At 41.2% G+C, this 24,976-nt stretch overlaps 2 protein-coding genes across 4 annotated transcripts; one reads left to right on the forward strand and one right to left on the reverse strand.

The window, feature by feature from the left end:
* The first annotated feature begins 13,034 nt into the window (after positions 1-13,034).
* On the forward strand, positions 13,035-20,306 carry tti2 (TELO2 interacting protein 2). Of its 3 annotated transcripts, none has more exons than XM_021606749.3 (8): positions 13,035-13,805; positions 14,698-15,406; positions 15,607-15,793; positions 15,910-16,002; positions 16,171-16,355; positions 16,505-16,648; positions 16,743-16,899; positions 19,999-20,306. In XM_021606749.3, the coding sequence occupies exons 1-8, from the start codon at positions 13,790-13,792 to the stop codon at positions 20,080-20,082; spliced, it is 1,575 nt and encodes a 524-aa protein (XP_021462424.3). In that variant the 5' UTR covers positions 13,035-13,789; the 3' UTR covers positions 20,083-20,306. The 3 variants fall into 3 exon arrangements, with proteins under 3 accessions (XP_021462424.3, XP_021462426.3, XP_021462425.3); XM_021606751.3 differs by lacking the exon at positions 13,035-13,805 and adding an exon at positions 14,022-14,127; XM_021606750.3 differs by lacking the exon at positions 13,035-13,805 and adding an exon at positions 14,056-14,591.
* On the reverse strand, positions 20,259-24,030 carry mak16 (MAK16 homolog (S. cerevisiae)). The gene is made up of 10 exons (XM_021606752.3): positions 23,794-24,030; positions 23,204-23,253; positions 22,946-23,055; positions 22,750-22,814; positions 22,509-22,660; positions 22,281-22,335; positions 22,023-22,097; positions 21,775-21,879; positions 21,069-21,134; positions 20,259-20,958 (listed from the first exon to the last, which is right to left on the reverse strand). Exons 1-10 carry the CDS (start codon positions 23,806-23,808, stop codon positions 20,749-20,751), a joined length of 903 nt encoding a protein of 300 aa, XP_021462427.3. The 5' UTR covers positions 23,809-24,030; the 3' UTR covers positions 20,259-20,748.
* Between the last annotated feature and the right edge of the window lie 946 nt (positions 24,031-24,976).

The raw sequence follows: 24,976 nt of genomic DNA on the forward strand, positions 1-24,976 counted from the left end.
ATTACACACAGGTGGATTGTATTTATCATCATTAGTCATTTAGGTCAACATTGGATCATTCAGAGATCCTCACTGAACTTCTGGAGAGAGTTTGCTGCACTGAAAGTAAAGGGGCTGAATAATTTTGCACGCCCAATTTTTCAGTTTTTGATTTGTTAAAAAAGTTTGAAATATCCAATAAATGTCGTTCCACTTCATGATTGTGTCCCACTTGTTGTTGATTCTTCACAAAAAAATACAGTTTTATATCTTTATGTTTGAAGCCTGAAATGTGTCAAAAGGTCGCAAAGTTCAAGGGGGCCGAATACTTTCGCAAGGTACTGTAGATGTAATATGTATGCCAATTGTATGATTGATTTGGTGCAGTGAACAAGTGACTTTGTGAATATGTTTGTTGTATTCAGTCAATTGAAAATATACTTGAAAATGTACTTGTTTTTGAAACATGTCCCATTTTAATAGTTGTGAAGATTTACCACATAATTGCACCAGTGATTGAAGAAAACTGTAATAAAACACCCTGGGAGACCAAGAGCAGGCTTTTGTATGTTACTCAATCCCACTGACATCCTACTACAATATAACTTCTCTATTTGCCTAAATGAATCAGTTTACAGTGTATGGTAACACTCATTTTGATAGTCTGTAGAGCGTTGACAGATGGACAGTAACTTTTCAACTAACTGCTAGCCCTTACCCTATCCTTAACCCTTACTCTTACCATAATCCTTATTCTAAACCTAACTCTAACCGTAACAAACAGTTGCTTGTCAACACATAGTTTATTATTAGTATGACTATCTGTAGAGCATCTACCGATGGAAAATCCAGACTAAATAAGTGTGACCCAGTGTTTTGATTAAAATTATTTAATGAATCAAATACACACTTAACCAGTTCCAGCAGTGCATTGTAAAATACACCATAACTTTAAATTGTGTCTCGTTCCATTGTGCCACATGATTTCTCCATACAGCCGAATGGCTTGCGCCGTTTCAAGCATGGTTTCAAGACATTCGGGCTAATAGCTTTTAATAAAAATATAAAGTGAAATTTAACCCCTACCCCTAACTTGAGTTTACTGTCGGTAGCCATTTACAGTGTGAAATGCTCAGTCTGAAGCCATTCAGCTATGGGTTTCAGAGCCCTATCATAATAATACAAATCAAACCAACCTTTAAAAGGTTTGATTTACAACTTCTGGGGTATAACGTGTTGGGCAAAGTGGTATAGGACCGGCTGACCCATATGATGTGGACCATTGTCTAGCTATTTGATATACTGTATAAGCTTCAGTAAAAATAACACCATGGTTGCAATAAAACTTTAAAAAGGGAGTTTATAAATGTGTAGGATGTGTGTGTTTTGGGTCCACGCCGGTAAGTTAACCAACCTTATGTAAATTAGACACAAGGGTTTTCTTCTGAATAACTGGTCAGGGCACAAGACTTTCCATTCTGCTTCAGGCAACTTTGATGTAAGGCTTGTATTGACAACTTCTCTCCGTCACGCCCAACCAGTGCAGTTCAGCGTTGCTTATCCTATGTTCACTAGATCTATCAATGTAATTACACCCAACAATGTTTAAAAACATTTATTAAAAAACAATTAATCATGGATAAGTAATAATGGAGTTCATTGCAACTACAAGGATGCCTGTTGTATGACTGAAAAAAAAATACAGACAATTACAAAGTGATAAATTGTAAAGTGATAAAGTATGTTCTTCATAAAACACAAATTACAGGTTGACTTGTTGGCTACATTTACAGTACATTTTGAACAAATAACAAACAGATGTGTTTTTAATTTAGTGTCTGCACTGAAACACCTCATCCATTACGTAGTGTGGTAAATGAGCTCACACAAATTTACCCAATTTCTAATTCTGAAATGACTATTTTCAAAATCAGCAGACACATTGGCAAAAAGACAACAAGTGGTGGATGGCCACCATTTATAGCAAAGCCCACCGTTGCCTTTAATGAGAGCAATGGCCACAATGGGTATCTGTTCAAAGGGAATAACCTGTTTTTCTAAAGTAATGGGTCAAGCCACTACCTGTACATGTCAATGTTGTTAATCTCAATGACCAAGACATTACAATTCTCCATTGAAACATTGTAGAAAGCATTGCATCTTACTTATTGTGAACTTGATGCCACGGCCTGCCTCCGAAATGGTAGATAGTTGGTCCATGCCATAGTGGGAGGGCTTTTTAAAAAACTCTATCCCACCTGGCATGCCCTTTACCTCAATGGCCACCTTCTTGGCAGCCACAGCCATGTATGGAACTCTGCCAAGTCCACCTGCTTCATCTAAACAGAATGAAGGCTTTAGTGAAGGAAGATCAAGTGTACACATTATTTCAAGCTTCTACCAGTGATCCAGAATCAAGAAATCTGCTTACTTGAATATCAACAATGTAAACCAACCTGCCACAGTTACCACACATGTTTTTATAAATCAAATGTCAACCCTTGTATCCAGAACTCTGCCTGACTTTTAGAGGTTACATTTTTTAAGCTTGCTTAAAAGCGGAGCAGGACCGTTATTTAATTGTTGAATCACATACAGTACATTTTAATAGTTACTTAAAATAAAAACATACATACTAGACTTCTGGTTGAATAAGGCTTGTACTCCTTGCATCCTAGCCTTGTCAATCCCCTTTGACTGTGAAGCTGCAGGTTTGCCTAGATGTAGCAATAAAAGAGGCACAGTACTATATAAGTGTATTTAAAGGCATTATAGATGTACAGATGTAGGATCTTCATTTGAGTCAGTTTGCTACAGCAGGAAAATAATCATGCAGTAACAGGAAATGTGAATTATAATGAATTGACACATTTTTTTCGCTAAGGAAAATCAAGTCTGATTGGTTTAAATTTTTTTTACAGAAAACTGGCCCTCAATAAATTCCTTTGCCCTCCCAGATGAGGTTGCGCTGACTGGTATGGGGCCATCGGGGTTGTGGACAAGGATTGCTGTTTAGACTCCCATACAATCCAACTCGATAACCTAGCAAAACATTGTGTAGAAGACAAAATTAATAAATTAGATAAAATGTAAAAACACAATACCTAAAAATCCTAATAGGAAAATAGTTGGTGAAAAGACTGAAATCCTTCCATAAGGAAAATGCCTGTCTGTAACGTCTGCTTCCAACACACCCTCAAACACGTAGCTCACTTTCTAGCCCACTTTCCAGCTCACGCTCTCAAACACCTAGATCCCCTGAATGCAGCCCACTCTCCAGATTCCAATCACCTGAATTCTAATCACCTGTATGTCATTATCACACTATTTAGTTCAGTTCTTTAGATGTATGATGTTTTTGCATGCCTCACTAATGACTCATTTTACCTATTCCCTGCCTGTACTTTAGCCTACCGGATTTCCTGTTCTCTACCGATTGCCTGATCTCCCGGACTACGTTACTAGCCTTTTCCCTGCCTGTACTGTTGCCCTTTTGGACCCCCTGTGTATGACCTTCTGCCTACCCCTGGACCCAGCTACCTGCCTCCTCCTGTGGTCCATTGCAATAAACACCTGCTGCACCCTGCGCTTGAAACCAGCTCTCTATTGCCCCTTGTGTTCATTACACTGTTCTCTATCTTAAATATATGTTTCTCACATATTTTTATTTACCCAGGTAGGCTAGTTGAGAACAAGTTCTCATTTACAACTACAAACTGGCCAAGATAAAGCAAAACAGTGCGACAAACACAGTTACACATGGGATAAACAAACATACAGTCAATAACACAAGAGAAAAAGTCTATACAGCATGTGCAAATGAGGTAAGATAAGGGAGGTAGGCAATAAATAGGCCAAAGTGGTGAAATAATTACAATTAAACACTGGAGTGATAGATGTGCAAAAGATGAGATAATGGGGTGCAAAGGAGCAAAACAAATATTTATAAATAACAATATGGTGATGAGGTAGTTGGATGGGCTATTTACAGATGGGCTATGTACAGTTGCAGTGATCTGTGAGCTGCTCTGACAGCTGGTGCTTAAAGTTAGTGAGGGAGTGAGGGAGATATGGGTCTCCAGCTTCAGTGATTTTTTGCAATTCGTTCCAGTCATTGGCAGCAGAGAACTGGAAGGAAAAGCGGCCAAAGGAGGAATTGGCTATGGGGGCGACCAGTGAAATATACCTACTGGAGCGCAGGGTGGGTGCAGCTATGGTGACCAGTGAGCTGAGATAAGGCGGGGCTTTACCTAGCAAAGACTTAGATGACCTGGTGCAGTGGGTTTGGCGACAAATATGAAGCGCGGGCCAGCCAACGAGCGCATACAGGTCGCAGGGGTGGGTAGTACATGAGGCCTAGGTGACAAAACGGATGGCCCTGTGATAGACTGCATCCAATTTGCTGAGTAGTGTGTATGAGGCTATTTTGTAAATGACATCGCCGAAGTCAAGGATCGGCAGTTTGAGGGTATGTTTGGCAGCATGAGTGAAGGTTGCTTTGTTGCGAAATAGGAAGCCAATTCTAGATTTAATTTTGGATTGGAGATGCTTAATGTGAGTCTGGAAGGAGAGTTTACAGTCTAACCAGACACCTAGGTATTTGTAGTTGTCCACATATTCTAAGTCAGAACCGCCCAGAGTAGTGATGCTGGACGGGCGGGCAGGTGCGGACAGCGATCGGTTGAAGAGCATGCATTTAGTTTTACTTTCATTTAAGAGCAGTTATAGGCCACGGAGGAGAGTTGTATGGCATTGAAGCTCGTCTGAAGGTTAGTTAACAGTGTCCAAAGAAGGGCCAGATGTATACAGAATGGTGTCGTCTGCGTAGAGGTGGATCAGAGAATCACCAGCAGCAAGAGCGACATCATTGATGTATACAGAGAAGAGATTTCACTCCAACTATAAAATTTTCAACATTTCATGACTCACTATTGTGTCCCTATATATTACCACCATTGATTTCAACCGTCTTAAATAATATTTGACTTTTAATGCCTTCAGGTTCCCCTTCAACTCCTGAACTCCTGCTTGAGGCAGGTGGTAATGCCTGCCATTTGACCTGTGTACCTGCCATAACTCCTGACATACAACAGAAAACATGACAATCTATATATTCTATCAAAGCATTACAACAAATGTACTTGTTGAAACAATGTAAGTTAGTAGACTTTAGCATTTTTTTGTTAGACCCATAAAGTTCTGAAGAGAAACCCCTCTGATAATGAATCTAAAAATAACAATAATTAACCTACATCAAAGACACACCGATTGAGAAATGTATACGGTCCACAATACTTGAAAGCTTGCCTGCTCTTGTAATTGCAAACAGGCAAACAGCAGTCTTAAGGCACTGCATCACAGTGCTAGAGGTGTCACTACAGACCTGGGTTTGATCCCAGGCTGTATCACAAACAGCCATGATCAGGAGTCCCATAGGGCGGCGCAAAATTGCCCCAGCTTCGTCCAGGTTAGGGGAGGGTTTGGCCGGGGTTGGGCTTTACTTGGCTCATCGCGATCTACCCACGGACCATCCCACATTCTCAAATTCAAATATTGTTTAATTATACAAACTTTTGATGTCCAAGGGTCTCTCTGTGTTCCACAGTTCACATTCCAATCTCGAACACTACAGAGCATAGGGGCAGCATATTTTATGACTGACCCATAAAACAGCCAATTTCCCGCTCTCCCCCTCTACAAGAAAGAGCATGCTGTAGAGTGGACCCACTGTAACCTGATCCTTCAGATCACCACAGGAGTGTAATGACAATAGGAAGCCATCATTTTACTCCTGAAAGACATGAGATCCATGTCACAGCTTATCAGTTCTACCTGCTAGGACAAAGCCATTCTGACTATTTCCTACATTATGCTATCAGACCCTATACTGGTAAAGATACATTTAACATCTACATGATTCTATGATGTATTAAAATAAAAAATTGCACTGGTTGCATACAAATATTTAGCAGATGTTATTGCGAGTGTAGCGGAATGCTTGTGTTCCTAGCGCCAACAGTGCAGTAGTATCTAACAATTCACAACAATACACACAAATCAAAAAGTAAAAGAGTAGAATTAAGAAATATAAAAATATTAGGATGAGCAATGTCGGAGTAGCATTGACTTGAATATAGCATAATGAGTAAAGCAGTAAGTAATCATCATTAAAGTGACCAGTGATTTCATGTCTATGTACAGTACATAGGGCAGCAGCCTCTAAGGTTCAGGGTTGAGTAACCGGGTGGTCAACGACTAGTGAAAGTGAGTAAGTTCAGGGCAGGGCAGGGTACTGGCTAGTGATGGCTATTTAACAGCCTGATGGCCTTGAGATAAATGCAATTCACACTGTGCCTTAATATGTTCTACTAATAAATTAAAACTTTAACCTTTGGAGAGATTTTTCCTATCATGCTGTACCAAAAGCAATTACCACCGACTGATTGTGTGGCAAAAAGGAGTCTTGCTGTGACCAGTGAAACAGACCAATCTAAAGATACTACACACATTTGAAATGGGAGACCACGACCAGTTTGTCACATCATTCCTTTTGATCTTTCCCGTGAGCAGTGGCAGTCTTTCTGAATTCATAAACTAGGATCTTGGTCGGCCATCAGTCAACGACCAATGCGTGAGACTGCTCTCTACATAAAAACAAAACTAAAGCTATAGAAGTGCAAATGAGCCATCGTGGGGCATTGTGCCCACAATAGCCTGGGACTTGGTTGGAGGCAGTACAGAGTTGAATTCAATAGGCACCAAACATAAAGAAAATGGACTGAAACTGCAAGGGACTACCTGAACTTGTCCTATAAGAAACGCTTGTTTTCAGTTTCATTGAAAAAGGAAATTCTTCTACTTACATAAGTTACAACAGATATACCTAACCCTCTTCCTGGAGATCTACCATCCTGTGGGTATTCAGTCCAACCCTAACCTAAAATACCTGATTCAGCTAATTGATGGTCATGTTCCAGGCACTGACCAAATTGCAGATAATGCATTGCATCAAGCAATAGTTGCCTAGCAAGTCATTTGCATGCTACTGTCATCAACTGAGCTGTCAGGCACTAGATTGCTATACCGCTCTGCTATATCATATGGGTGGCATTCCTGCCTGACTACATTGCAGACACCTGCCAGATCTTGCTAAGCTTGGATAGGTGTTTAACATATCAGCTAACCACATATGATATAGCAATGTAATGTCCGACAGTCGATTAATTGGGTCACAACCATTGGTTGATGCAATGCAATGTAATCAGGCAGGAACACCACCAGTATGTGGTTCGGTGATATGTTCAACACTAGCCTCGCGTGGCTATTCTTCCAAATATTGTCTTCGAAGTCTGGAGGAATCCCGTATAGGATTCTGGGTTTGAATGTGTAGGGTTTTTTTCAAACCGTTATCTAGCGCACCTAACTAACTGGTTGATAAATTGAATCATGTTAGCTACTACTGGGTTTGGAGTGAAAACCTACAGGATGGTAGCTCTCCAGGAACATATTTGGTCAGCCCTGCAATAATGCGTCGGGATTTGTATAAAATAAATACAAGTAGAGGCCAATAAATCATAAAATAATCAGAAACAATTATGCTAATCTGTTACATTAACTACCTTTTGTAATACACCCAGAAATTATGAAGCAATGAAGACCACCTGGAACGCACCCGTGTAGACATGTGACATGCCTGCGGGCTAGCAACCGCAACCTAGCAATGAACGCACCTGTGTCGACCTGCAACGCGCCCGCGGGCTAGCAATGCGACTACGAGCTTGCAATGTCAGTAAAGCTAGCCAGCTGTGCCACGAGTTGGCGGAGCTTGTTTAGAAGTGACGTTTAAAACTGTTTTTATTAATTTAGGAACTGCAAATACAATACTCACGTCTTATTTATTAATTTCAATTTTGCTTCCTATGGCGGGCAACGGAGGTCTGGTTGTCGGCCATGCTGGACATGTGATCTCGCGTTATTGTGTCATTGTCAATATAGTACATCTATACCACGATATGAAACGTTGATTTGAACCTTTTGACCAACTGTGGTCAGGCGGCTGGCTACCCACTGTCTGATTCATATCGCTTGATTTTATGATAGCTGTAGATTATATATACTGATTGCAATTGTATGGGGTGGATTTCTAAAGAAAGTTGTCCATTACATTGACTGATTGCAATTGCATGGGGTGGATAGAACTATGGCTGCGTTTCAAATTCAAAAAAAGTGGACAGCACCTCGGCCCTAAACCCTCAGCCCTTGGGTGAATCTAAGCGGCCATATTTGTCGTCGGTCCAAAAGATTAGCCAAGCAAGGGAAGTTTGCAATGTAAGCCCCTCACCCCGCATCTAGCCTCGGGGAATGCCTTGCTTGCTTGTTCCTGCCCTGCATCTTCCACCAAGCCTATTGTTTCTTATAGACAGAAAAAAGCAGAGGCTCTGAGCTGTCCGATCAGGTCCATTGTCTACTGAGCGGCGTACATATGAGGGGAAACAGAGGGTTAAATACACAACATGCAATTGATGGGATTGGAACTAGGTGTGAAGGAAGACAAGACCAAACCAATGGAAAATTGATCAGTGATGGCTAGAAGATCGGTGACGTCGACCGTCGAACACCACCCGAACAAGGAGAGGGACCGACTTCAGAGGAAGTCGTGACAGGATATCCCCACAAATATAGTTAATTGACAAATTCCAAGAATCCTTAAATAATGTGAAGTCAACTTGGAAAATCATCAATCAACTGTTGAATAAGAAAAAGGCATCTACAAGTAGTAGGCATCTACAACTATTTTTGTTATTTCACATGAATTTAATAACTTTTTTGTGAATGTGGGTTCCTCTCTGTCAAAGAAAATGTTGGAAACTGATGGAAATCCCTTGGATTACATTAATGGACATTTCCCTTCTCTTCTTCAGTTTGATCCTCCTGTTGTAATAGAGGTGATGGAGGTAATTGGTAACTTAAAGAGCAGGTCATGATGAGATTGGTGCCTCTTTGGTGAAATCAGTGTTTTCCTCGATTACTGAGCCTTTAAAATACAGTACCAGTCAAAAGTTTGAGCATACCTACTCATTGCAGGGTTTTTCTTTATTTGTACTAATTTCTACATTGTAGGATAATAGTGAAGACATCACAACTATGAAATAACCTTGCCTTGATGACAACTTTGCACACTCTTGGCATTCTCTCAACCAGCTTCATGAGGTAGTCACCTGGAATGCATTTCAATTAACAGGTGTGCCTTGTTAAAAAAATAATTTGTGGAATTTCTATCCTTCTTAATGCATTTGAGCTAATCAGTTGTGTTGTGACATGGTAGGGGAGGTATACAGAAGCAAGAACAGCTTAAAGAAGCAAAGAAAAACAACCATCCATCATTACTTTAAGACATGAAGGTCAGTCAATACGGATTTTGAAAGTTTCTTCAAGTGCAGTCGCAAAAACCCTCAAGTGCTATGATGAAACTGGCTCGCATGAGGACCGCCACAGGATAGGAAGACCCACAGTTACCTCTGCTGCAGAGGATAAGTTCATTAGAGTTAACTGCACCTCAAATTGCAGAACAAATAGAGTTCAAGAAACAGACACATCTCAAAATCAACTGTTCAGAGGAGACTACGTGAATCAGGGCTTCATGGTCGAATTGCTGCAAAGAAACCACTACTAAAGGACACCAATAATAAGAGACTTGCTTGGGTCAAGAAACACAAGCAATGGACATTAGACTGGTGGAAATCTGTCCTTATGTCTGATGAGTCCAAATGTGAGATTTTTGGTTCCAACCACTGTGTCTTTGTGAGACGCAGAGTAGGTGAACGGATGATCTCTGCATGTGTGGTTCCCACCGTGAAGCATGGAGGAGGAGGTGTGATGGTGCTTTGCTGGTGACATTGTCAGGGATTTATTTAGAATTGAAGCCACACTAAACCAGCATGGCTACCACAACATTCTGCAGTGATACGCCATCCCATCTGGTTTGCACTTAGTGTTTTTCAACAGGACAATGAACCAAACACAACTCCAGGCTGTGTAAGGGCTATTTGACCAAGAAGGAGTGATGTAGTGCTGCATCAGATGATCTGGCCTCCACAATCATCCAACCTCAACTCAATTGAGATGGTTTGGGATGCGTTTGACCACAGAGTGAAGGAAAAGCAGCCAACAAGTGATCAGCATATGTGGGAACTCCTTCAAGACTGTTGGAAAAGCATTCCAGTTGACGCTGTTTAGAGAATGCCAAGAGTTTTTAAATTTGTTTAACACTTTTTTGGTTACTACATGATTACATATGTGTTATTTAATAGTTTTGATGTCTTCAGTATTATTCTACAGAGTAGAAAATATTACAAATAAAGAAAACCCTTGAATGAGTAGGTGTCCAAACTTTTGACTGGTACTGTATATTTATAAAATCTTTGCTCAGAAAACTTAGGGGGCCAAATTTACATACATGCTGTCTGCCATTTTCCTGGTACAGTTGAGACCAGGATTCATCCGTGAAGAGCACACTTTTCCAGTGTGTCAGTGGTTATCGAAGGTGAGCATTTGCACCCTGAAGTCAGTTGCAATGCCTAACAGCAGTCAGGTCAAGACACTTCACTGAGATGGTTTCTGACCATTTGTGCAGAAAATCTTTGGTTGTGCAAAACCCCAGTTTCATCAGCTGTCCGGGTGACTGGTCCCAGACGGTCCCGCAAGTGAACAAGCCGGGCGTGGAGGCCCTGGGCTGCCATGGTTACACGTGGTCTACGGTTGTGAGACCGGTTGGACGTACTGCCAAATTTTCTAAAAACTACATTGGAGGTGGCTTATGGTAGAGAAATGAACATAAAATTATATGTTTTACCCCTTTTTTGTGAAATCCAAATGGTAGTTACAGTCTTGTCTCATCGCGGCAATTCCCATACGGTTTTAGGAGAGGTGAAGGTCATGTGTCCTCCAAAACACGACCCTGCCAAGCCACACTGCTTCTTGACACACTGCTTGCTTAACCCGGAAGCCAGCCGCACCAATATGTCGGAGGAAACACCGTCCAACTGGCGACCGTGTCAGAGCGCATGCACCTGGCCGGCCACAGGAGTCGCTAGAGCACGATGGGACAAGGACATCCCTGCCGGCCAAACCCTCCCCTAACCCGGGCAATGCTGCGTCAATTGTGCGCTGCCTCATGGGTCTCCCGGGCGCGGCCGGCAGCGACACAGCCCAGGCTCGAACCCAGATCTGTAGTGATGCCTGTAGCACTGTGATGCAGTGCCTTAGACAGCTGCGCCACTCGTGAGGCCCGCCCCCTCAAAACTTTAGACATCTGTGGCATTGTGTTGTGTGACCAAACTGCACATTTTAGAGTGGCCTTTTATTGTCTCCAGCACAAGGTGCACCTGTGTAATGATCATGCTGTTTAGTCAGCTTCTTGATATGCCACACCTGTCATGTGGATGGATTATCTTGTAAAAGGAGAAATGCGTAAACAAATGTGTGCACAACATTTGAGAGAAATAAGATTTTGTGCATATGGACAATTTCTGTTATCTTTTATTTCAGCTCATGAAACCAACACTTTACATGTTGCGTTTATATTTTTGTTCAGAGAAGAAAAGGCTTTTCTTCCAAAAATACCTTTGGTACCATTCAAATCAGACAGCAGAAACTCTTGAGAATCAGACTGGTTCCAGGCCATGTCATATCATCTGACCCCTTACATAGTCACTGTCAGTGGCACTTCTGTTCAGTACATCTGCACTTCATGAATGAATACTAGTGTTTTCAAATAATAGTATATGGTGTTGTCATCCATATTGAGGGCAGTTGAACCATCCAAATATACAACCTTCATTGTGCATTGTATCTTAGTAGTTTCTATGTTCACTTGCAGACATGGCCACCTGCTTGTGTAACAGTTATAACTTTAGACCGTCCCCTCGCCCATACCCGGGTGCGAACCAGGGACCCTCTGCACACATCAACAACAGTCACCCACGAAGCATAGTTACCCATCGCTCCACAAAAGCTGCGGCCCTTGCAGAGCAAGGGGAACCACTACTTCAAGGTCTCAGAGCGAGTGACGTCACCGATTGAAACGCTATTTAGCGCGCACCGCTAACTAAGCTAGCCGTTTCACATCCGTTACACTTGGAGGAACAAACAGAGTGTGCTGCTCCTGACTAAGAGCCTGTGCCCAATGACAATGATGAGGGTGAATTGTACTTCTAAGCAGTTCACTCTGACATTATTTTGACAGTGACACATTTTATGTGATATATTACGTGACTTTTACATTGCACAAAAAACATGTTTGTTTATTTTACAGATTCTGAATTATCACCAACTGACCTGTTTGCTGGAATGCTGGATGACTTAAATAGGCTGAGTATCGATGACAACTTTAGTGAGGCACTGGAGGCAATGGCGAAGCAATTTAATGTAATTAAAGGCAATCCATCAAGTCTTGTGTCTGCCATCTATTGCTTTGGGAAGTCTCACATCAGCCCAGCAGCCAACAGAGCAGCAGCACTCCGAAAAGCTGCCAGATGACCAGGCACTATGATTCCCTGTCAGCCTACAGTTGTTGCCTGTTGTTCCACCAAGGCTGGTACAAAAGGCCAGAACAGTGGCTTTAAGCACCCATACTGTTCACATGCTAAAAGGAAAAGGCCATCAGAAATTAGACATCACAAGTTGTCTGACTCAGTGTATGCAAATAGTTCTCACCCAAAGTGAATAAAACACATGTGAAGTAAAATTATGTTCCCCTTGAAGTTCCTACTGTCTTAATAATATACAAAATGCTCAAGGGGAATGGTTAGCCACTGGCATAGAAACAAATATGTATTAAGGATTTAACAAATATGATGTAAAACATAACTAAATCAGTAGAATACGCTATGCTACAGACATTGAATGTGTCTGAGCATTAAGGGACGTTAATGGCTAGCTCGGTCCACAACATTATGCTATTATATTTTTCAATCTTGAAATACAAGTGCAAATGTTATTAATCAGGGACTGCATTCCAAACACACCCTCTCCCCTCAAATTAGGTGGACACTTCTGATAAGGGATCATAACATCTGCCGAGTTTACACTTGCAGGTGCGATGGAGGAAGGAATGATTTTCAAATGGACCGCCCGGTAGTTTGTGGGTGCTTTATGCGCTACAGCCAATTATGATTACATGTCTACTTATATTAACTATATAATTATTAATATATGACAGTTCTGTATGATAGCTAGCAAATTAATTAGCTAACTAACGTTAGCCTGCATAGCTGGAACTTTTGAAGAAGAAAAAGGTTTATTTCTAACATTTTCCAAAGGCTAACCAAACAAAAACATAATTACTTTTACGAGACGAGCTACCATACAGTAGGCGTATATTAATAATTTTATAGTTAATATAAGTAGACATGCAATCATAATTGACTGTGGCGCATATAAAGCACCCACAAGCTATAGGTGGCTGAAAACACAATGATCGTGGGATGAACGATTGACGAATTTCCGTGCAAAGGCGTCCATTTAAAAATCATTCAAAAAATAATAATAATTCCTTCCTCCCTTGCCTTGCAAGTGTTTTCTCGGCAGACGTCGTGCAACGTCATCAAAAGTGTGCACTTAATTTGAGGGCTGGGGATATAGGGTGTCTATTTTAACTGTTTGAAATGTAACCGAAAATTCGCACTACGTGATATTCCCTTCCGGTCTTGGAGACTTGGCGAGCGCTCAAAGCATCGTAGAATGCCCCTCTGGGTCGTGGTTTTGGCTTATCTGTGTTGGAAAAAGAAAGACGCGGAAATGACACCATGTTATGGTTCCCGGGAAATGTAAGCCTGCTCATGCAAAATTGCAAATCCTTTTAAATGTACGATATATTCAGATCGAATTGCACTCAAAAAATATTATTCCATAGTATGGCTCATATTAGTGGGCTATCCCGGGGTAAAAACACTTTTTAAATCCATTACATTAGCTTTGTAAAAAAATAGTTTACAAAATAATGCGATTACGTAAATTTGACGAAGGGAAAGGACGTCAGAAGATCTTTAGGTTTGTTACAGCGTAATAAAAATTATCATTACCGCCACCAACGTATACGGGGTGTAATAACAGCCGTGGTTGATGCTATTTGTCTACTCGCAAATTATGGTATGAAACGTTGATTTGAACCTTCTGACCAACTAGTGGATCAGACGGCGCCCCACTGTCTGATTAATATCGCGTGATTTCTGATGATTGTTGTCGATTATATCGACTGTTTGTTTCTGTATGGGGTGCACCTATCTGTTATAGCGTGAGCCAGAGAAGCTCCGCCTACTTCTCTCATTCCAGGAAGTATATTGCCGCGGTTTCGCCCTTCGTCAAACCATAAGCTTCAAATCAAGAGTCCTTCTGCTATCAATACTAGAGCTATGAATACGAATGGTTATAAAGTATCACTCAACGGTGTCTAGCTTTAGTTTAACGCATGTTTTATAGTATGTCTAGGTAGCGAGCTTGTTAGTCCATATGGTCCCATCGTAAACGGCTAACTTTAGCTAGCTAGTTGACAGGTTTAACTTTTACGGATAAGCGTGCTATTTTTTTTATAGATAGCACACATCTACAATAAGGTATGCTTTTGTGCTGGGTCAGAATTGTGAGCTGTGCCATTAATATTGCATGCATGTCTTCTATGTTTTATTGTCACAAAAACAACATAATTCCATCACCAAACAGATATTTCAAAGATGGACTTGTCCCATATGCTGCAAGACCTACAACAATGTAAGGCTCCTGAAGAGGGACATTCCCCAGCAGAACCTGATACACTGCTCTCCCGTCCAGTGGCTGAGGTCCTGCTTCATGTCCAGGAGAAACTCAAGGCACCAGGACTTACCACAGAACAAAGTGGAGAAATCCTTCATATTGTGGAGCAGCTATTCAGACTGGGGGACAGACACTGGCTTTTTTCTGAGTGTTGCAGCAATCAGAGCACAGACTTGACAAGGGAGTATGTAGACTTTGTGAGCTCCCTGACACTGTATGCTGCTTTGCCATTGTGTGACAATGACAGTGGCACACTACCAGAGAGTTCCTTTGAGGCCATCCCGGCCAGAGCCTGTGTCGTGAGTTCAGTAGTCTTAGCCCTGGTACAAAGACTTGGGAATGGGGGAGAGGTTGTTTCCAGCCACTGCCAAGCCACCTCCTGGGTCTTCCTCACAGGTCCACTTGCCCCCCTCTTGTGTGTGTTTGCGTTGACTCATATGCAAGAGCAGGCATGGACCAGTGAGGCCTCCAGAACAGCTGCATCTAACCTCCTGGACTCAGTGGTTCAGGCAGGGGACTGGGAGACCACCTCACAGCTTCTGTTTGGGAAGAACAACACAGAGCGCCAACCAGGAATCCTTGGCTCCATCTTGGAGATCCTGCAGCCTGATTTAAAAAGGTGAGTTCCATCATAATGACTTACTAGTAAATAGTGCAAGTTGAAATTATTCAGAACATTTCAAACACTTTAACGTCTGTGTTGTTGACCATATTTCATCAACAATCCCAATCTCAAAAATGAACATCCTTTGCATTAGATTTTCAATCAGTGCACCATGCTGTGAATGTTCTAATTGTGTTGTTTATAATGTTTTGCAGGGACAGCTGGAAGCGAAACCAGGCCACTAAGCATGTATTTGCCTGGATCGTCATGCAGGTGGGCCGGCCGTGGCTGACTGACTATCTGGAGAAGGTTTTCCCCCCTTCACTGCTGATGTCAGATGATTACTGCACTGACAACCAAGTGCTGGGAGTACGCTGCCTGAATCACATTGTCCTCAATGTGGTGAGATGTACTATATCTCTCTGAACTTCCAGATAATGCCGTTATCTACAGTAATGGGTTGTAAAACTATGTTTGGTGTTTTCTGTATCTGTTCAATTAACGTCTCCCCCTTTCAGCCTGCTGCCGATCTCTGTCAGTACAACAGGGCCCAGGTGCTCTACCATGCCCTCTTCAACCACCTCTACACATCTGAGCCTCAGCTTATTGAGGTAATGCTGTGGCTTTCAATGGCATTAACAGCTTTTGTATGTACAATGCACCGACCAACATCTCATAATACATTTTGTATGTACTAGTTGAGCTGGTGACCAAGTAGCCTCAGTCACATCATGGTATTCTATTGTTCCATATACTGTATCTTCCCCTCTGTGTCTCAGGTGGTCCTTCCATGCCTGATAGACCTTTTGCCTGTGTTGGAGAAAGACCCTGCTTGCACTGGGCTCCCCAGGAAACCTAACCGTTATGACGAGGTGCTGCGGCTGACCCTCACCCATATGGAGATGGAGCATAAACTTGCACTTCGGAGTGTCTATGCCAAGTGTCTGGAACACTTCATTGAAAAGTGCGGTCTATCTCCTCTTGCTAATTAACTATTATTACATTGAGTATCTGTGAGAAATTGCATTTGTTGTGATGTTCTGGTAAATTCCACTTTTTAAAATTTAATACATCTAGTTAATTCACTTTTGGATTGTACTTTTCTTTTGTTAGGATGGGTATCGTCATTGTTCGCCATCTGAAACGATTGGAAAGAGTAATCATTGGGTATCTAGAGATCTCAGACGGTCCTGAAAAACAGACTAGACTAGCTATCCTGGATGCTTTAGAAAAGACCCTGCTCATCGCCTGGCCAAGGTTGTCATTACCCCCAGCAAATAAATTAGACTAATGGAAATCCCATCTCTGTTTTTGTTGTCATACTGAGTGTTTGTGTCCTCTGGACTTGCAGAATGGAGTGCCGTCTTTCCGCCCTGGTGCAGAGTCTGTTGAGGCTAGTGTGTGACCTGTCCACAGAGTCCATACCCCCAGCAGTGAGAGAGGAGCTTGTCACCAAGGCCACTCATTGTCTGCTGCTGTTGGACCACTGCACCCAGGGCAAGCTCAAGGTAGGCATAAAACAGTATCACTGTACCACTCAAGGTGTTGAGTCTGCTTTTAACCTCCAAGTATATTTCCTGTTGAATACAACTTGGCAATAATCAGAAATTGATTGATTTATTTATTCAATGCATTGTGCTGAAGAGCTGCGCTAAAGTGTATTAGGTATTTAAAGGCAACGTTTCAGCGATAGCGGAGACTGCAATCGCGGTAAACGCTACATACGTCAGCTCAATCATAAAATTACCTTTACATTTCAATCAAGCAATAAAGCTGATTTTCAGCGATACTGATTGATTTGAGTCCCTAGAGCAGCCATATTCAACAGATCTGGTCCCAGAACTGGGTCAATACGGACCACGAGTCCTGCATATACAGTGCATTCATTAAGTATTCAGACCCCTTTTTCAAAATTGTTATGTTATAGCCTTCTCAAATTGATTAAATTGCTCCCCCCCCCCCCCTTAATGTACACTCTACCCTATAATGACAAAGCAAAAACTGTTTTATTATTTTTGCAAATTTGTAATAAAAAACATCACATTTACGTAGGTATTCAGACCCTTCACTCAGTACTTTGTTGAAGCACCTTTGGCAGTAATTACAGCATCGAGTCTTATTGGGTATGACACTACAAGCTTGGCACACCTGTATTTGGGGAGTTTCTCCCATTCTTTTCTGCAGATCCTCTCAAGCTCTGTCAGGTTGGATGGAGAGCGGCGCTCAGCTTTTTTCAGGTCACTCCAGAGATGTTCTGGCTGTGCCACTCAAGGACATTCAGAGACTTGTCCTGAAGCCACTCCTGCGTTGTCTTGACTGTGTGCTTCTACACCTGCATTGCTTGCTGTTTGGGGTTTTAGGCTGGGTTTCTGTACAGCACTTTGAGATATCAGCTGATGTACGAAGGGCTATATAAATACATTTGATTTGATTTGCTTAGGGTCGTTGTTCTGTTGGAAGGTGAACCTTGGCCCCAGTCTGAGGTCCTGAGCCCTCTGGAGTAGGTTTTCATCAAGGATCTCTGTACTTTGCTCCGTTCATCTTTCCTTGATCCCGACTAGTCTCCCAGTCTCTGCCGCTGAAACATATCCCCACAGCACCACCGTAGAGATGGTGCTAGGTTTCTTCCCGACGTGACGCTTGGCATTCAGGCCAAAGAGTTCAATCTTGGTTTCATCAGACTAGAGAATCTTGTTTCTCATGATCTAAGAGTCTTTAGGTGTCTTTTGGCAAACTCCAAGCGGGCTGTCATGTGCCTTTTACTGAGGAGTGACTTCTGCCTGGCCTATCTACCATAAAGGCCTGATTGGTGGAGGGCTGCAGAGATGGTTGTCCTTCTGGAAGGTTATCCCATCTCCACAGAGGAACTCTGTCAGTGACCATTGGGTTCTTGGTCACCTCCCTGACCAAGGCCCTTTTCCCCTGATTGCTCAGTTTGGACGGGCGGCCAGCTCTAAGAAGAGTCTTCCAAATCATGTCCAATCAAGTTGTAGAAACATCTCAAAGATGATCAATGGAAACAGGATGCACCTGAGCTCAATTTCAAGTCTCATAGCTCAGGGATAGCTTATTATGTAAATAAGGTATATTTAATAAATTAGCAAACATTTCTACAAACCTGTTTCTGGTTTATCATTATGGGGTATTGTGTATAGATTATTTTTTTAAATTCCATTTTAGAATAAGGCTAACATAACATGTGGAAAAAGTTGAGGGGTCTGAATACCTAGTGTGTGTATATATAGATATATATTCATTTTTATCAGTCTGGCTTTTAGCTGCTGTTGTAGTCGTAAAAGGTGCCATTTTGAAATTTGGTAGTGCATAGGCAGTTTACCTCGTTATATAATTTACTGACAGACCTTAGAGCTATTCATAACCTGTCAAATGTTCAGTTGATCAACTCTCCATGTTAGCTAGGTGGGTAAATTAGGCTAACCAGCTATCTTGTCGTTAACATGGTCAGATTACACCGTGTTTGTTCACAGGCCACGACCACAAGGCCCCCCCCCCCAATTTGATTTTGTTGAGTCATTCAGGTGACACTGTAAAATGTGTAGAATTGCAAGAAATTTGCTTTAAAATGTATACATTTTCTCTGCCAACAAGAAGGGTGTGAACAGTTTGGGGTTAAATGTTGCGAGATGGGCCACTTACACTGAACAGAAATGCAACTTGTTTTGTGTTGGTCCCATGTTTCATCAGCTGAAATAAACGATCACAAAAATATACTTCTCTTATTGTTGTGAACAAATTAGTTTACATCCCTGTTCGTGAGCATTTGTCCTTTACCAAAAGATAATCCATCCACCTGACAAGTGTAGCATATCAAGAAGCTGATTGAACAGCATGATCATTACAGATTCACCTTGTGCTAGTGACAAAACGGTACTCTAAAATGTGTAGTTTTGTCACACAACACAATGCCACAGCCATCTCAAGTTGAGGGGGTGTGAAATTGACATGCTGACCGCAGGAATGTCCACCAGAACTGTTGCCAGATCATTTAATTTCTCTACCTTAAGCCGCCGCCGAAGTTTTAGAAAATTTGGCAGTACGTCCAACCAGTCTTACCACTTGATGGCAACAGAGTGCCCCATGGTGGCGGTGGGATTATATACGCTGACAAGGAACACAATTGTATTTTGCCGATGGCAATTTGAGTGCTCAGATACTGTGACGAGATCGAGGCCCATTGCCGTGCCAGTCATCCACTGCCATTATCTCACGTTTCAGCATAATGCGAGGCCCCATGTCGCAAGGATCTGTACACAATTCCTGGAAGCTGAATGTAACAGTCCTTCCATTGGATGCTCTGGGTCAATGTATGCAACAGTATGTTCCTGTCAATATCCAGAAACTTCTCACAGCCATTGAAGTGTGGGACAACATTCCACGTGTTCAACTCTGAAGATGTCATGTCAGATACTGACTGGGTTTCTGATACATGCTTCTTTTTTTAAGATGTGACCAGATGAATGTATTCTCAGTCATGTGGAAGCCATAGATTAAAGGCCTACTTTATTTCAATTGAGTTCATCAGAAAATCAGTCAGTTTGAAATAGTTTTTTTGTTCAGTATATTAATGGTAACTATTCTTTCTTCAGATGCTTCTGAAGGATGTCGACAGCAGCTGCACCAGCACCTATGTGCAGAGATGCATAGAGACAGTCACAATGGCCCAAAGATGACATATCTACAGTGTTTATTCCTCCATTGGAAATGAAGCCCACATCTATGGATATCTGGAACAGTGATATGATCAAGATTAATGTGGTTAATTGAGCAGGACTGACAGAACCTATGTAGTCTGGCAATATAAGACTGACCCAAGTGCTATTATACAGTAAACTGACATGTTCCATTCTGTGTGTTACGGATCCACTGTATTTATTAAAACATCGCTGGCTGGGGAGATTTGGTAAGTCATTCTTTATCAAACAGCAGAAACTCTTTCAGCCAGGTTTAAGACATTACACTATTGTCAGGCTACTCAGCATTGAGATTTATTCATTTGAACAAATGGGCAGAAGAGGACCTGTAGGTGGAAAAACTGAATTTAAGACAGGAAATAATTTGAAATGGCATTCATGGTGGGTCTAAATGTGCTTATTTCAGACTTGTGCAACTTGAATGGGGTCAAGCCTGATCACAGGATTACACCCCATCCTCATAATCCACCCAGGAGTGATACATTGACAAATTACTGGAAGTACAGTCCCATTAGGCAAAACATTCTTGACAGCTCAAAGAACCAAAAGGCTTGATGCATTCCAGTAGTAATCGTTCCAGACAACATAACCAGGTTAACCTTCCAAACTAAGAAAGGCCTAGAGTCCATGTCAGAGGAAGTCTGACTATGTTGCCTTGCTTTTGGGGACAGGCTCCATCTCCTGTTCATACTCAATCTCCACATAGGCCCTTTTCTTCCTGAATACAGCGCCTTTGAGGGGCATCTTTCCTTTGGAGCCTGAGGCCTCAGGCTCTTCTTCCATCTCTTCTTCAGACTCATCCTCTTCACTGGATTCTTCATGTTCATCGCTGCCTGCCTTCAGATTGTCCATGTCCTTCCAAATGAGACATGTTTAGTCTTAAAGCATATCAAGCAATATCACACCCTATTAGTCAAAATGTGAGCAATCTTTAGATGTGATCATGCTATATATTTTTAAGTTACCTCAAAGTCACTGAGATCGCTCTCTTCTATTTCATCCTCAGCAACAAATTCTTTCTTTCCAACATCCTGCAAACACATTCACTTGATTAAAATACATCAGATGGCATTGGGCCTCCTACTTGGTTTTAATTTTGATCAGTGCCAATGTCCTGCACCAGACCCTGCCCAATAAAAAAGAGGTATCTTATTGGTTGTGCTGAAAGGAACACTTGCAGTCCAAGGACCAGTCTAAACTTAAGTTCATAAGATAGTTCTTAAGTGCAATTACTCAATATCTTAAGAATGAATGATTATCTTAAGATGTTTGTTGCTAGTCAACCTATCTAGCAAGCAATGGCAATCATGTTAGCATATTTCATACTGAGATTACTGTTCTAAGACATGTTCTTGGGTTTGAAATAAGCAATACTGAAAATTTCAGATGAAGTTTGAGTGAATTAAACATGTTCAATTGCTTTCATGAGCTTATTCTCTCACTGCCCTGAGTTTAAGACAAGGTTTATCTACCTTGGAATTAAGAACATATCCAATAACTATTTAAGAAATAACGCAATATTTCCAAGAACCTTTTGAGGAATAGCAACTTCGCTTAACTTTCTTCATAAGTCTATAGTTAAGGAACAAATGGCAGTTAAGACATTTCTTCTTAAGATTTTGTGAATCTGGGCCCTGCTCAATAGAAACTCGATTAAGGAGCCGTTTTCACCTCATCATCCTCCTCCTCCTCCTCTGAGTCAGTCTCACTCTCCTCATCCTGGTGCTCCAGTGCCTTATCAAAGGCATGGATGGGGAAGTTGTAGATGTCGCCATACTGAAAGAAATAGAACATTAATACTCAATCTCCTGTTATGAACATACCATATTTGTCTCATGCAGTTTTACTTTGTCTGAAAGTATTCTTCAGGTGGTGACAAATTGTGGAGTGATTGACACTGTACATAACCATGTATTTACCGTTCCTTGTTTCAGTCTCTCCAGCAGTTCTTTCTCTATTGCGTTATCAAGCTGTGCAGCAATCAGGGCCTTTTCCTGTAAAACAATAGAATATGCATCTCATGCTTACACATGACATGAGATTTTTGTAAATCATACCCTTTGACAGGAACTCTTGAGTCGCCAATGCCTTACGGTTGATTCACCAACACTCCTTGGAGCAGAACAGTTGAATGCCAGGGACAAAAACACTACTGAACTGTTTAACCAAGTACGTACCTCTTTTCTTTTCTCTCTTGCCTCCACCTTTCTGCTAAGGGGGACCAGTTTCCTCCTGGAAGATCATACATTTACAGTTCACACGTCATTTAAATAAAATAAAAAACATTAAATAACAAAAAAATACAATTTGACCTTTACTATACAAGTTAAAGGAAACCAAACTAATTTCTGCAAAGATCAGTTTGAGTGTGTGAAAGGAATGGTGTATATAGGTTGGAAGCTTACTGTCGTTTGAGTGTGAGCTTGCGGATACGGATGAGGTACTGTGTGATCTTGGTGAAGCGCTGTTTACATTTGTGTCTGATGAAACGGGGCCAATAGATCAAGTTCTGGTCAATCTGTTCCAGAGCCTTCTCATAGTTCTTACTAAGTTTCACCTACGAGACAAAGTTGAAGTTAAAGAAAAGACATCAAATATAAACCAATGTCTATTAACAGACAGTTCTTTAGTTCTATTGTCACTTACCTTCTCCCACATTCGGGCAGGGAAGGCTGCCCTCTCAATAACCTTCATATATAAGAAACATTGACCTAAGAAAAAAGGTAAGCAGATACATTAAACCTCAATTTGCATTGTAATCTCAATACCCTTAACTACTAAAAACATACTTCCTACGTGTAGCTAAATATTTCTGATACTTATTTCACAGGAGACAACGTACCTTTCTCCTCTCTTATAGTTGCATACTGACTGTTTGCTAGTGGGCAAGATGACCTATTACAAAGCCCAGTTATATTGTATTCATTCCGGCAGAAGTTCTGAACCTTTGTCCTGTTAAAAGACCAACAGAAACAGTATTTTGTAAGTTAACCACCTTATCATCTTGATAGCTACAACAAATGAGCTGGCGTTAAAAGCAATGAATGGGTTCCACATCCACACTTGTGAAAAGATGAAACTTCAACAGTGGGTAACTTACTTGACTTTGAAGGAACAGAACGCTCTGTTTCCTATGACATCCCAGATAACCTAGAAAATACGTGTTCGATTAGTTACCTGGTCAGTTTCCTCCAAAACCATCTACCAAATATCTAACTAGGGGCAATTCTACGGTAACAGTGATGCTTAGACTTATCTTTCACTTAAAAATGTACAGTTTGTGCCATCTTTTGATTCTGTCCTGTTACTACGCAGGTTAATATATTTTTGCAAAATGTATAGTGGATTTTTTTCACAGCAGTCCTTGTGTATAGTTTGTTTTACTTTGCAATCTTCGGTTTTTGCTTGACATACATTTTAAAGGAAAATACCCTGGAATTGACCCAGCTAGCAAATTTAGCCTGTTTGCTAGGTATATGGCAGAATACACATTGATCAAGCTAACTGGCAAGCCAACAAGCTGACATTTTATTAGTCATTGAAAGATTAGATAATCTATGTGAATGCATAATTACAAGTCAATATTGTAGCTACAAGTGTAAAATAAACTGATGTCCAGAACTCGCTAGATAACGCGTGGCGTCGACACAATCGTGTCGGACATCAGCTAGCTGGTATCTCTTCACTTACATCGTCGTGCTGCATTTTTAGTTCCCCACACGAGTGTTGTGAATTCTCCGATTGTTTCAAATATATTTTTTTTATTAACTCCAAATAGTAAAACTTTACAGGCTAGGTGTAGTTACGTTTTATCTCAGTACAACCACATGGAACAATAGGAAACGGACGTTATTCTTATTTTTTTTACAGTTGTATTGCTGGATCGCAAACGTGAAGTGCATACATTGCCACCTACTGTACTGGAGTGTGAGGACATTCACGGGGTGGTGGGCCGAAGCCTTAAAACGTGAAGTTGATCGATCTCCGTCGATGGAGGAGCGGATTTTTTTGTGTGACATTAACATATTTTGACTAAAAAATATGTTGGCACCTTCAATTATTGCAATTTATGTTTATAAAAAGTATATTTCAACACTCGGACGCTCAGGCAAATTTGCCGAACGCCTAAACATGGAACCAATCAGAACTCCCGTACCAACCCGCCATGATGAAGTCAACCAATGGCATGCTTATATCTACGATGTAAACACAGCCTCTTGTGAAATCGCGAGCTGCTGTCTGATGAAGGAGAACAGAATATTGCTAGCTAGCGCCCAGAATGAAGTACTACACGTATTTGTTTTCGAGTGCACTAGAAATATGTCGCATGCAATACTAATTGTCTTGATTGTATGAAGATGTAACTCCTTTGACCATTTAGCCAATCTATGAAAAGCTAGCCAATGTTAGACTAGCCTAGCCCGCTACTTTACATGTCAATTTCTGTTTCATTAGCTATCTCTGTCAGTAAATTCAATTGCTGAATCATGTTTTGGCATGATTATTTTTTGTTTAATTTCAAGTACCTCGCTGCAGGCTTAAATGAACATTCAATCATATACTTAGCATAGAAACCCAAATAAAAGCATGTAGATATACATATGTGTCATGTATGCCAGAATGGAGGTTTAGAAACGACAACTGCATATTAGCCAATACATATGGCATAGCCTACACATATAGCACTGTGCTCTGCAATAAGATAACCAGTTTGATTTCTAATGAGATGAGATGAATTCTCAAATAGCAGCTGCCCAAAACCAAGGTGGGCATGCATTGGAATGTAAAATGGAGAATGATAAAGAGCCTGTAAGATTATATAAAATGCAGTTGGGAAATGAATGTTTGCGTTTCAAATATTACATGTTCAGTG

The sequence above is a fragment of the Oncorhynchus mykiss genome, chromosome 6 (assembly GCF_057628025.1).
Source record: "Oncorhynchus mykiss isolate SJ-2025 chromosome 6, ASM5762802v1, whole genome shotgun sequence".
NCBI classification, from domain to species: domain Eukaryota; kingdom Metazoa; phylum Chordata; class Actinopteri; order Salmoniformes; family Salmonidae; genus Oncorhynchus; species Oncorhynchus mykiss.

What these genes read in the sequence shown, in the direction of transcription:
- tti2 (XM_021606749.3), top strand. An exon ending in CTGAGCCTCAGCTTATTGAG is followed by an intron (nt 16,003 to 16,170) that starts GTAATGCTGTGG and finishes TCTGTGTCTCAG; the next exon opens with GTGGTCCTTCCATGCCTGAT. An exon ending in GCACCCAGGGCAAGCTCAAG is followed by an intron (nt 16,900 to 19,998) that starts GTAGGCATAAAA and finishes TTCTTTCTTCAG; the next exon opens with ATGCTTCTGAAGGATGTCGA.
- mak16 (XM_021606752.3), bottom strand. An exon ending in AAGCTCACACTCAAACGACA is followed by an intron (nt 22,336 to 22,508) that starts GTAAGCTTCCAA and finishes ATGATCTTCCAG; the next exon opens with GAGGAAACTGGTCCCCCTTA. An exon ending in CAAGAGAGAAAAGAAAAGAG is followed by an intron (nt 22,098 to 22,280) that starts GTACGTACTTGG and finishes ATTGTTTTACAG; the next exon opens with GAAAAGGCCCTGATTGCTGC.